The 12,873-nt window shown below is 44.8% G+C and overlaps 1 protein-coding gene across 1 annotated transcript in view; it reads right to left on the bottom strand.

Moving 5' to 3' along the window:
- Positions 1–12,873, bottom strand: part of SETD5 (SET domain containing 5) — a 238,685-nt gene that overhangs the window by 135,918 nt on the left and 89,894 nt on the right. Inside the window, 4 exon segments of the mRNA XM_029601121.1 lie at positions 10,969–11,089; positions 11,092–11,116; positions 11,586–11,828; positions 12,688–12,726. Coding sequence (XP_029456981.1) covers positions 10,969–11,089; positions 11,092–11,116; positions 11,586–11,828; positions 12,688–12,726 — 428 coding nt within the window.

Raw genomic sequence — 12,873 nt, 5'->3', positions numbered from 1 at the left:
TCGCTCAGAAGCCCACTTCCCCTTATCCCAACGAGATCGGGAACGATGTTGGTAGAGCGCCCCGAGCAAAGAGACCGGAGGAAGTCTTACCGAAATCTCTCCAAATGTCTCTGAATTGGGAAGAATCTTCTCTTTTTTTTTTTTTTTTTTTTTTTTAACTTACCTGGGCTCAACACTTACTGGCTGCCGAGTACAGAGATGGTCTCTGGCTGCGGGGTGGGGGGAGAAGGTTTTGGCCTTCACCGCCGCGCTCAGCTTCCTGCATCCGCTGCCTTTCAACTGCTCAAGCAGCAAAGTCCATGCCTGGAACCGGCTACCGGACCAAGGCTCACCTCTGAGGGACCTTGGAAATCGCCTCAGGAATTCTCAACTAGGGGAGGGACCTTTAGGTATCACCGCTTGAGAGAAGTGAGATGGAAAAGGTGGTAAGAGATGCAGAGGAAAAACACCAAGGGAAGAAAGACCCGGAAAGGAAAAAAGAGAGGTCCTAAAACTTCCCTCCTCTTTTTTTTTTCCTGAGCTCAGTCCTCCCTGGCTGAGAACACGATTGGGTCACTGGCTACAGGGGCAGATGGCACAAACCTTCACCGACGAGCACTCTCTTGTCCTCTTTTCTGCCTTTTTTTTTTTTTTAAGTCTACACCTGGCCAGAACATATCAGGCCGATGCTATATCATGCGCTGAGCCTAGCGCACAGGCTAAAGAGCTCTTGCACGTGCGTTTTGGACATACTAGGCTAACACCTGATGCAATAAGAGGATTAGGGTGTCCAAAATGTGCATCCAAACCAGCTTGTAGCTACTAGCAATCACATGTAAAGGCATATAGCTGAGGCTATTAGCTATTACCCCCCCCCCCCCAATGCAAAAAAAATATCACTGTGCACCTAACGTGCACATTTTACACAGATAACTTAATATCAGCCCCAGGGCTGGAAGTATTTACGCGCTCCAAGCCATCTAAAAATAAACCCCACAAAGGCACAAGAAAGCCAAAAATACCGCTTTTCTGTGGTTCTTCCTACTTAGTATCTGGATGATACTACCCTGTTTCCCCGAAAATAAGACAGTGTCTTATATTAATTTTTGCTACCAAAGATGCACTAGGCCTTATTTTCAGGGGATGTCTAATACCGTTGAGCTGCTGGCTGCCCCTGCGTCAGCCATGCCTCACCAGTGTGCTGTCAGAGAGAGGTAGGAGTGTGCAGCATTCATGGTAGTCAGCTTGGGCTGACTCTGCTGCTTTTGAACCTCTGCACACTGCTTGGAAGGGGTCCCCCGACTGGTACTGCCACCATCCCCAGATGTCAGTAATCTTGATGCCACTGTCACTGCTGCCACATGGCTATTGGGGAGGCGCCGATTGCTGCTACTGACACTGAAGCCCATTCTGCTGCCTCCTCTGTGCAGGCCCCGTGGGCTTCCACTTTCTCCATGCTGATCTCGTACATTGTGAGATCCGCATAGAGAAAGTGCTATTCTTGCACATTCCCAAAGATTACGTGTGCCAATCACTAAAAAAGTAATTTATTTATTTTTTTTACCTTTGCTGGCTGATGTTAGTTTTCTAATCGGTTGGTCACAGGCTTTTTTTTTTCCACCTTCCCTTTCTTATTTTTTTGCCAATTCCTTTTATATTGTCCTTTTTTCTTCCGTATTTCTTTTCTCTCCGTCTTCTTCCCTCAAACACAGTCAGGTTCTCATTCTCACATGCATTTCTCTCTCACACACACAGACCCTCACTGTCACATGCTGTCTCTCATACAATCATTCATACACACAGTCTCTCACTGGCACATGCTGTCTGACGCTCACACACACAGGCTCTCTCTCACTCCCACATGCTGTCTTGCTCAAGCATAGGCTCTCACCGTCACACGCTGTCTCTCTCACACACACAGAGGTTCTCACATGCTGCCTCTGCAAACATTCAGATCCTCACTCCCACACACAATCTCTCAACTCATCTCATACACGCACGCACACACCCTCTACAGACCCTCAGCCTCTCTCTCACCTCTGGGCCTCCTCTTCGCAGGTCGCCGCAGGATGGGCTCTGCAGCGGCCCTGAACTTCTCGGGCCGCGGCAGCCCTGCTACCGGGCCTCTTCCTCGGCCCTGCTACCGGGCCTCTTCCTCTTCTTGGGCCGCTGCGACTTGGGATTCGCAGCAGCCCGCGGCGGCTCCTCTTTTGCACGCGCTGATGCTCTTTCTTCTTCCTGCCCATGCGGCTCCGGCAACGTTTACTTCCGGGGCCGCATAGGCAGGAAGGAGAAAGAGCATCAGCGCATTTGAACGCGATCTTTTTCTTCGGGCAAGGAGGCTCAGCGGCCGCATGAGCCTCCTTGTGCCCGGGGGCATTGGCTCCCCTCGGGATATCACTGCTCGCATCTGCCCCTAATACTTTGGAAACTACTTAAAAAAAAATAATTTTTTTTTAATGACGTCACAGGATTGACCGGCCCACCGGGGAAAGCCCGATCCCCCGATAGGTCAATCCGCCCCTGTTTACAAGGGATGCCTTACTTTCGGGGGAGGTCTTATATTTAAGAATTCGGCAAAATCTCTACTAGGTCTTATTTTTGGGGAAACACGGTAAGTAGGAAGAACCAGTTAGTATCTGGATGATACTAAGTAGGAGGAACCACAAGAAGCAGCATAAAAAAAAAAAAGTTTTGCCGGCAGTCAGGTTAGGGAAACGGACGCACATAAATTGAGCGTCTGTTTTTCTAACCTGTGGCTGTGAGCGGGTTAGGAAAACGCTTGTCTATTTTCCTAACCAGTGCACAGTCACTTCTCCTGGGCGCTTGATGCCATGGATGCACTAGGGATGCACAATTTATCCCTAGCACATCCTTTTTATCATGACTACTGATTTAAATAAGGCATCGTGCTCCCAGGAGAGGTGTCTGGGTGCTCAATGATGAGTGCCCGTTTTATGTGAGCCGATATTGCATCGGCCTATTAAAGTTCTCAACTGAGGGAGGGACCGAACGGATGTCACCTCAGGAACTGAAGTGGTATGTCTGTTCTCCTAGTCTCCAGCAGATGGGGGGCAAGCATCTCCCTTATGGGTATTGTTTATGGTTAAAAAAATATATATCTCTCTATCGCTGGAGATGGAGAATACTGGTAGGCTGATGTCAGAGCAGTGCTATATGTCAGTTATGTCAGCGAATCAGCTTTACTCCGTCTCCATTTACCGGTAGAAGTGCATAACCTACTGATGTGGATTGGCCTGCCTGAGTGCAGAGGAATTGCTAGTTTTACAATGTAGGGTTTTAGCAGTGCTGACTTTCAGCCTGATTGCCCCGCTAACCGCTAAATAAACCACACAGAGTTAAGAGTTATAGCAGAGTTAGATATTATAGACAGAGGGGGGGAAAAAAAAGTATGCTGTGAATTGTAACCACCTTTGCTCTACTTAAGCTAAAGTTAATGTCCAGACCAGAATACTTTTTCAGCTAACAGCATTCTAGAGATTTCTTGCAGCTTCTAAATTATTAATGACATCACTATATCTGCAGTATAGCAAAATTGCTTACCTTGTAATAGGTGTTATCCCAGGACAGCAGGATGTAGTCCTCACATATGGGTGACGTCACTGACGGAGCCCTATTCCGGAAAACTTTCTGTCAAAGTTTCTAGAAACTTTTGACTGGCATCCTGAGCCTACTGAGCATGCCCAGCAAGCCATGATCCCTCGAGCCACAGGGGTCTCCCTTCAGTCTCATTTGTAGCAATTTGCGTTAGCCAAAAATAAAATAAAACGTATCGGACCCAACTCCGCGGGGTGGCGGGTGGGTTTCGTGAGGACTACATCCTGCTGTCCTGGGATAACACCTATTACAAGGTAAGCAATTCTGTTTTATCCCAGGACAAGCAGGATGCTAGTCCTCACACATATGGGTGATTAGCAAGCTACAGGCTGAGTCATCTTTGTATTGGACCAACAGCTTACAACTTGTTCAACAGGCACAACTACTGGTGTACTGTTGGGGAAAAATGAGGGAGCCTGAAATCACGAAAGGTTGGATATGGAAGGAGTTGGGATCATACTGGAAACAAGTTCTTTAAGACAGATTGTCCATAAGCTGAATCTTGTCGTCCTTCCTTGTCAAGATAGTAGTGAGTCGCAAAAGTGTGAAGGGAACTCCATGTTGCGGCTTTACATATGTCAGCTATTGGCACTGATTGATAGTGTGCTACTGAAGCTGACATTGCTCTTACTGAGTGAGCCTTTACTCGCCCCCGGAGAGGAAGGCCTGCTTTTTCATAATAAAATTGTATACAATCTGCAAGCCAATTAGATAGAGTTTGCTTGCCCACTGCTTTACCCGGTTTGTTTGGATCAAAACAAACAAAGAGCTGGGTGGATTTCCTATGGGCCGTAGTGCGATCTAAATAGTATGCAAGCGTATATTTACAGTCCAAGGTGTGTAAAGCCCTCTCTCCTTGATGAGAGTGTGGTTTTGAGAAGAAAGTAGGCAAGATGATGTATTGATTCAAGTGGAATTCCGTAACTACCTTGGGAAGAAATTTTGGATGTGTACGGAGTACCACTCGATCATGTAGGAATTTTGTGTAGGGTGAGTATGTGACAAGTGCTTGTAACTCGCTAACTCTTCTCGCAGATGTGATGGCTATTATGAAAATAGTCTTCCAAGTGAGAAATGTAACATCAAAGGAATCCATGGGTTCAAAAGGAGAACGCATTAGCCTCGTTAAGACTACATTTAGGTCTCATATTGTGACCGGTGGTCGGTGTGGGGGTTTAAGCTGAATTAAACCTCTCATAGACCTACTAACGAGGGGCTGCACTGATATTGGTGCATCTCCAACAGTATTGTGATAAGCTGAGATTGCACTTAAATGTACTCTCACAAATGAGGTTTGGAGACCAGAATCTGAAAGGTGCCATAGATAGTCTAATAAAGATGATGTAGTGCAGGAAAAAGGGTCAAGACTGTTTTGTGTGCACCACGTGGTAAACCATTTCCATTTAGCATGATAGTTCTTTCGTGTGGAGGGTTTACGTGATGCTACAAGCACTTGAGAGACATTAGTTGAAAGATTGAGTGGTTGCAAGATCAAGCTTTCAACATCCACGCTATGAGAGATAGGGATTGAAGGTTGGGATGATGCAACCTGCCCTGATCCTGAGTTATGAGATTGGGTGCTGTGCCCAAGCGAATTGGGTCTCTGATTGAGAGATCGAGGAGTATTGGAAACCATACTTGTCGAGGCCAATATGGGGCTATGAGTATCATGGACCCTTTGTCCTGTTGCAGCTTCACTAGGGTTTTGGTTATTAGCAGTATCGGGGGATACGCTTATAAACCGATGAGATGTTCCCAACGTTCGTCGGTATATAAAAGATATTAAATAAATTAAATAAATAAATAAGGCCTGAGTTCCAGTGGCGGGCAAAGGCGTCCCTGGGTAAGCGGTTTCTCTGCTTGTATAGGGAGCAAAATTTGTCCACTTTGTAATTCAGTTGTGATGCAAAGAGGTCTATTGTTGGTTGGCCCCAATGTTGAAAGATCTTGGTCACCACTTCTGGATTCAGAGACCACTCGTGAGGTTGGAATTGACGACTGAGGCGATCCGCCACTACGTTGTGAATGCCTGCTAGACAAGTGGCCCGTAGAAACATTGAGTGTGTTAGGGCCCAGTCCCAAATTTGTGCTGCTTCTTGACAAAGGAGATACGAGCCCGTACCTCCCTTCTTGTTTATGTACCACATGGCTACTGTGTTGTCTGTTTGTATCAGAACAGTCTTGTGAGAAAGGCAGACCTTGAACGCTTGCAGCGCATAACGTATAGCTCGAAGCTCTAGGAAGTTTATCTGAAAGGTAGCTTCGAGTTTTGTCCAAGTACCTTGAGTCTGCAAATGGCCAATGTGTGCTCCCCACCCTAAGGTGGATGCATCTGTAGTTAACGTCACTTGCGCAATTGGTTGTTGGAAAGGTAGGCCTGTGAGCAAGTTATCCATATTTGTCCACCATAGGAGCGAGGACTGTAGTTGCTGAGTTACTTGAACTGGATAAGACAGTGGTTGAATGGCTTGTATCCATTGGTTTCTGAGTGTCCATTGAGTGAGTCTCATGGCTAATCTGGCCATAGGAGTGATGTGAACTGTGGAGGCCATGTGACCCAGAAGAGTGAGGCAATGATGAGCTGTTATCTGTGTCCGTGCGCGTAGAGAGCCTGCTAATGATGCGAGTGTCTGTGCACGGTCTTTTGGAAGGAAAGCTTTTGCTGTTATGGTGTTTAATTCTGCTCTGATGAACTGCAACAGATGAGATGGTGTGAAGTGGGATTTCTGGTAGTTGATAAGGAATCCCAACGAATGGAGTAGAGTTATTGTGAGCTTGAGGGAGTTGAGAGCTCCTTGTCTTGTTTGGCTTCTGATGAGCCAATCGTCGAGGTAAGGAAACACGTGCACGCCTTCCTTGTGCAAGTGGGCAGCTGCCACAGCTAGGCATTTTGTGAATACTCGAGGTGCTGAGGCAAGACCAAATGGTAGCACTTTGTATTGGAAATGTTGACTTCCTACTAGGAATCGCAGATACTTGCGATGAGGAGGGAATACTGGAATGTGAGCATAAGCATCTTGAAGATCCAGAGAACAGAGCCAATCTCCTTTTCAAAGTAGAGGTAGCATGGTGCCCAATGATACCATCCTGAATTTTTCTTTTTTCAGGAATTTGTTGAGATTCCGGAGGTCCAATATGGGATGTAGGCCTCCTGTTTCCTTTGGAATGAGGAAATAACTGGAGTAGAATCCTCTGCCCTGCTGAGGCTGGGGAACTGGTTCCATGGCCCTGGCTCTCAGAAGGGTGGATAATTATTTTTGTAAGAGTGTGGATTGGTTGTGTACTGTCCAAGACGAAGTGGGTGGAGTGTTGTTTATTTATTTATTTATTTTTCTATACTGGTGTTGGTATATACCTTCACACCGGTTTACAATAACTCCTTAAAATAAAATAAAAATACATAAAATTCATAAAAACAAAATTTAAGATACAAAAAGTTTCATAGAAAAACAAAATTTAACCAAGCATACGGAGTAAAAGTTACAATCATATAAATAAATAAAAAAATAAAATTATCTAACGAATTAAAGCAATCAAATTAAGACAATATTAAACTTAAAATACTAAAATAATATGAAAGGTTCCTAACTGGTTTGGTACAGTGAGGAAGTCCAGGTGGTACCCTTGGGATGTTATGGAGAGTACCCATTGGTCTGTGGTGATGTATGACCAATTGTGTTGGAAAAACGTGATCCAACCTCCTACTGGCAAATTTGGGGTCAGGTTGGTAAACAGGCTGTTCTCTGGTGCCGTTTCAAAACCCCGAAGTTGGCCCTGTTTTCGGAGGGGGTTGAGTTCTAGGCACTCTTGGTTGCCTGGTCTGCATTCTTTGAGGTGACCTAGATGATCTTCCACGGGCAGGAGGTGGATAGTAATGCCTCGGTCTGTAGTATGGCAGTTTAGATTCTTTCCTTGGGAGCCTTCTGGATGATATTTGAGACTCCTGAGGCACAGAGGACAGCTGTCTTAATGTTTCTGAATGCTCTTTTAGCTGGGAAACTGCTTCCTTTACTTTATCCCCGAAGAGATTGTCCCTACACAAGGGAGATCAGCCAGTTTTTCCTGTACTTCCGGTCTCAGGTCGGAGGCCTTGAGCCAGGCCCATCCAGAATGGCTGTCATTCTGGATGCAGTCTCAAAACTGTCGTATGCTGCACGAACTTCGTGTTTGCCAGCTTCCAAACCCTTGTGTATTATGGATGTAAAAGACTCCTGGAATTGCTGAGGGAGAGTTTCAGAGAGTTCTTGAATCTGTTTCCATAAGTTACGCTGATATTGCGTCATATATAACTAGTAGGATGCAATTCTGGAGACAAGCATAGAACCCTGAAACATTTTCCTGCCTATGTTATCCAAGAATCTATTATCCTTACCTGGTGGATTAGATGAATGAGGCTTTATTCGTTTGGATTTCTTTTGAGCCGACTCAACTACCACTGATTGATGAGGTAATTGAGTCTTTTGGAAGCCTGGGATGTGTTGGACTAGATATGTGGCATCAGTCCTTTTATTTACCGGTGGTATGGTGCAGGGATGCTCCCATAACCTGTGTTGCAAATCAACAAGGACTTCATGAATTGGAATTGCTAACACCTCTTTAGGTGGGTCCACGAACTGCAACACTTCCAGGGTCTTTTGTCTGGTGTCCTCCTCAGATTCCAGTTGAAAAGGTATGGTGTCAGCCATATCTTTTTATCTTTTGATAAAATTTGAAAAGGAAAGGTCCTCTGGAGGGGATTTTCTTCTTTCCTCTGGAGGAGAGGGTTCAGAGAGGACTTCCTCTGAAGAGGTATCAGTATTGGGATCATCCCATGTATCCGGTGTATGTGGACAAGGTGTAGATGTGGCATGGGTATCATTGGCATCGATGGTTTTTCCATGGGTTTCGTCGGGAACAGTGAAGAAAACACTGGACGTGGAATTACTGATGGGCCTGGGAGTGGTTCAGGCATCGGAATTTCCTTTGCTATGTCCTCTTCCCTTGGTGTTGGCATTGGTAACTCTGGAGATTTTATCGGGATGGCACCGATGAGAGTGTCCAATTTTGCTAAAATCGGTGCAAAAAAGGATACATCGGGCATCGGTATCGGTGGAACCGGAGTCGGTACTGGCATTGGTATGGGTACTAGTGATGGAAGTGGAACCAGTACCAGCGATGGTGCTGGCCTCGATGGTGGAGTCTGTGCTGGCATCGGAGGCATATCGAGGAGCGCATCCCTAACTGCCTGGCGGATGCAACTGTACAGTTCTGCCCGCATAGCTTGTGAAACCAGAGCAGCTATCGGGGGAGGCAGTGAAGGCGATTCCAGTACCTCCGCAGGGCCCTGGGGAGGTAAGGTTCCCGGCACCGATATCGGTGGGGATCGCCTTGGAGTGGAAGGCCTCGGTAAAGCGTCCTCTCTCCGAGGTTTCTTCAGCGCTGATTCGGGATCCGTCGATGGAGCTCCAGTTATCGGATCGCTTTCGGGATCATGAGGCCTCCGATGCAGATGCTTTTGCTTGTGCTCGATGCCTTACTCGATGACCGACGTTGATTTTATCGAAGACTTTGAAGGGGTTGGTGACGGCCAATCCCCTGCTTCATCCGGTCTTCGTTTCTTAAGGACGACCTTCCTAATTGCTCCAGCCAGAGACGGCTGCGTGGACATCGATGTCGAAGGCATTAATTGGAGATTGAACAAATGCTCCATTTTCTCCATCTGTAGCCTTCTGCCTTTCGGCATAATCAGCACATCTTGGGCACGTCGAGACATCGTGTCCCTCGCCGAGGCAGAGTACACACTCTAAGGGTGGGTCCTTAATGGACATGGTGCAGCAACAAATAGGGCATTTTTTGAACCCTGTAGCCATTTTGAGAGTCGGACAGCCGTCGACGACTTTCAGGCACTATTATACGGTTGTGGAACAGACGGAAAAAATTGAGAGACTTACCGCAATGGTAAAAAAAGAGACCCCTACAGTGTCGGACGTTTTTTCCGTAAGGTGAAAATTCACCACACAGGACTCCTAGAACCGCAAGGCTAACGGCTTCGCGGAAAAAAGAAGACTGAAGGGAGACCCCTGTGGCTCGATGGATCATGGCATGCTGGGCATGCTCAGTAGGCTCAGGATGCCAGTCAAACGTTTCTAGAAACGTTGAAAGTTTTCCGGAATAGGGCTCCGTCAGTGACGTCACCCATATGTGAGGACTAGCATCCTGCTTGTCCTGGGATAATACTGATAGAGTTATTGGTTAGAATATTGGTTAGAAGCTGATATCATGTTGTAGGGTAAGCCCACCCAGAAGTGAAAGTTGCAGTTAGTATTTGAGTACTAACTAATGAGATGATGCTCTGAATGATTTACTGATGAATTACCCAAAATGATAGATTGGTCAATATTTTCTGATTTTGTTAAGATTCAAATATGGATTTTATACTGTCTCCATGCATGCAAGTACATACATTGGAATAAAGAGGAAATATTACTAGAGTCACTAGGTATGGTTATTGCCTGATATTTTAAGAGTTTTTGTAGGGTTTTTTTTTTGGAGGGGGGAGTGGGGGGAGAGTATGGTTCCATAGGGGAGGGGAGGGAATAAGATAACAGGGAAAAACCACACTCTCCAATGTAGAAGACTTTAAAATAAAATGTCTTCTAAGGCCTGAGCTTATAGAGAAATTTTGAGGAGGTAGGGGTTGTTAATGTGGAGATGAATGGGTGAACATGTCTGTCTTCCAGTGTTTATTTGTAAAGTAATCTCATTCTATGTAGCCCAATAGCCAACTGACCTTACAAATCTGGAGACCTCAATTTAGTTCCCAATTTCCACTCAGTGTAACTAAGCACATCACTTAACCACCCTGTGCTCCAACGTAGGGGCTTACTTACCAAAACATGCCAGTGCATTTTGTTAGTAAATGGGCCCCACTGAGATCAATGGGGCCTATTTACTAACAATGTGTGTTAACATGTGTATTGTGGCTTGGTAAATAGGCCCCTTAAATTATCTCATTTGGACAGGCATACAGTAATTAAAGCTGGCCAATTCCGAGTTTCATTTATTGGCTCTATGTCAAATACACAACTCCTATGAAAAATTCTGTCTTTCCTGAAGAAAAAGCTGTTGACTTGTGGCCAATGTGTAGACTTCCATTCAATGTTTCCCAAGGGATAATTTATAAATTCTCATTTAAAGGCCTAGTAAATAAAATGTGAAAATCATCAGTCCTAACTGCAGTCAAATGAATTATATCTTGTGTAGCACTGCGTACATTTTAAATATAAACAGCATTACTTTTGACTGTGGTTAAAAAAAAAAAAAAAAATGTCACTAGATCAATTTCTTGTATGTGCTTCTACAACATGGACCCGAATTTAAATACATTCTTACTTTTTGAAAAAGTGCCCGTTCACTTCAAATTGCTGTCGCAACATGACCTTCCCTCTGTACTCAATGATCAGCGCGTCTAATGCTAGCTCTCTTGCTGCCCTCAGAATCTTCCGGTGTTTTGCACCCGAGTCACTCTTCCTAGCTGCAACTGCAAGAACAGAAAAACTACCTGTCACAATATGCCCATTACTCTGAGATTTACTGAAATACAAGGCCTGTTACACTACTCCGTTCAGTCAAGAGAAATGGTGATAGTGTGAAAAGGACAGACCTACAGACACAGGAAATGACAGGGAACCATATGTGCAGCACATGGCCTAGTAGAGCCGCTCTAAAATGCGGCCACCAAGGGATTGGTTTTGTGGCTACCTTGGATGAAGAATTCAGCTAAAGCTGACTGGCTGTTTTAGGAAAAAATTGTGAATATGGACACCTGTTAGGACTGGTAGCCAGAGGCCACCACAAATAGTTTTGAGGTACACTTGGCAGGATGATCATGGGTGCATTCAAAGCTCTCTTCAGCTTGGAAACACAAAATCAATAGTGTAGAGGTACTAATCTTCCCTCTGTTCTATACTCCACTTCCACCAGGCAAATGCTAAAAAGTTTGCCCATACCTGCATCTGGGAGCCCACGACCGTGTTATTGCAGGCCAGTTCAGTTTTGTTGATGGTGTCCAGAGCAGCAACTTTGCCTATTGATTCCTTACAGGATCGGAGGTGCCGCTCCAGCAGATTCTGCACATCTGCACTGTATTGGTTTGTGAAGGCTTCTTCATACTGATCCGTCCACAGCCGGATGCGGTTTTCCCAGCCCTCTGTGGTGTTCTCATCCAGAGTGTGAGCTTCGGAGGGAGAATTCTGTAGCAGGAAACAATTGATCAACACAACATATACACACACAAGTACATCCTAGCAGACAATCTTTGCAGGCTTACATGAGCGAACTGCTTCCATTTGTCTGGCTGTTATGGTAATTGTAGGATTATAGGTGCAATATATGAATATCAAGTTGTTTTTTTTGACACCATACATTCTTTCACATATTGTTTTTGATGCCCATATGTATACACATATTTAACTGTGAAATATTTACAAATCATTTCTTAGTGAGGCTCTAACTTGTGTTGAACACTCAGTTGATTCTAGCCAAGGCTTATTTGGTGCTATTTAGATTGATTAAGATTTTGCAATACTTCAATTTTTGCCACCTTTTTTTTTTTTTTTTCCGACATTGTATTTGGTACCTTGATAAAAGGCAGAACAGGGACATCCAGGGAAGTGGTAATTTTATACAACCGTATGCTATTTTAAATTATAAGTTCTAAGCCACTTTGTATCAGCAACTGCTAGAAAACATGGCAAACAAATTAAATTTTTATAAAGTACAGAAGAACGTGAAAGGGAGAATGAAAGGCAAAAAACGTTTCAATACACAGCCCAAATTTCCAAGGGAGTCGAGTTTAGTGATGGAAGTAAATCGCAACAAGTTCTGCAGCAATTTAAAAATAGAAAATAAAAAAAAACACACACTTGCTATTTTTTCTCTGAATTTCCACCTCTCTCTAAGAGAACAGGTACAGCAGAGGAACTGACAAAGACCATCTGCAGTAACAGCTCCCCAAGCAGAAGAAATGGTGAATTATTATACTCTTGATCAGGCTCACCACTCATGCCATTATATGTGAAAGAACTGTTGGCTCAACAGCTCGTCACCCACCTTCATTCTCAAGGACTTCCGTGAACCTTCTCTAAAAGCCTGGAGGAAAAAGCAAATGAGACAGGATGAAAGCAATGGCCTTAGTGTCTGTTAAAAGAAGACATTCTCAAGCTCCTGACCCAACTCCTATATGATCCAAAGTAAGAAAATATCTGAAAAGCAGGTAATTGAATGTTTCTCCTTACA

This window comes from Rhinatrema bivittatum, chromosome 4, assembly GCF_901001135.1.
Source record: "Rhinatrema bivittatum chromosome 4, aRhiBiv1.1, whole genome shotgun sequence".
Classification (NCBI taxonomy): domain Eukaryota; kingdom Metazoa; phylum Chordata; class Amphibia; order Gymnophiona; family Rhinatrematidae; genus Rhinatrema; species Rhinatrema bivittatum.
This window is presented reverse-complemented; position numbering and strand designations above follow the sequence as displayed.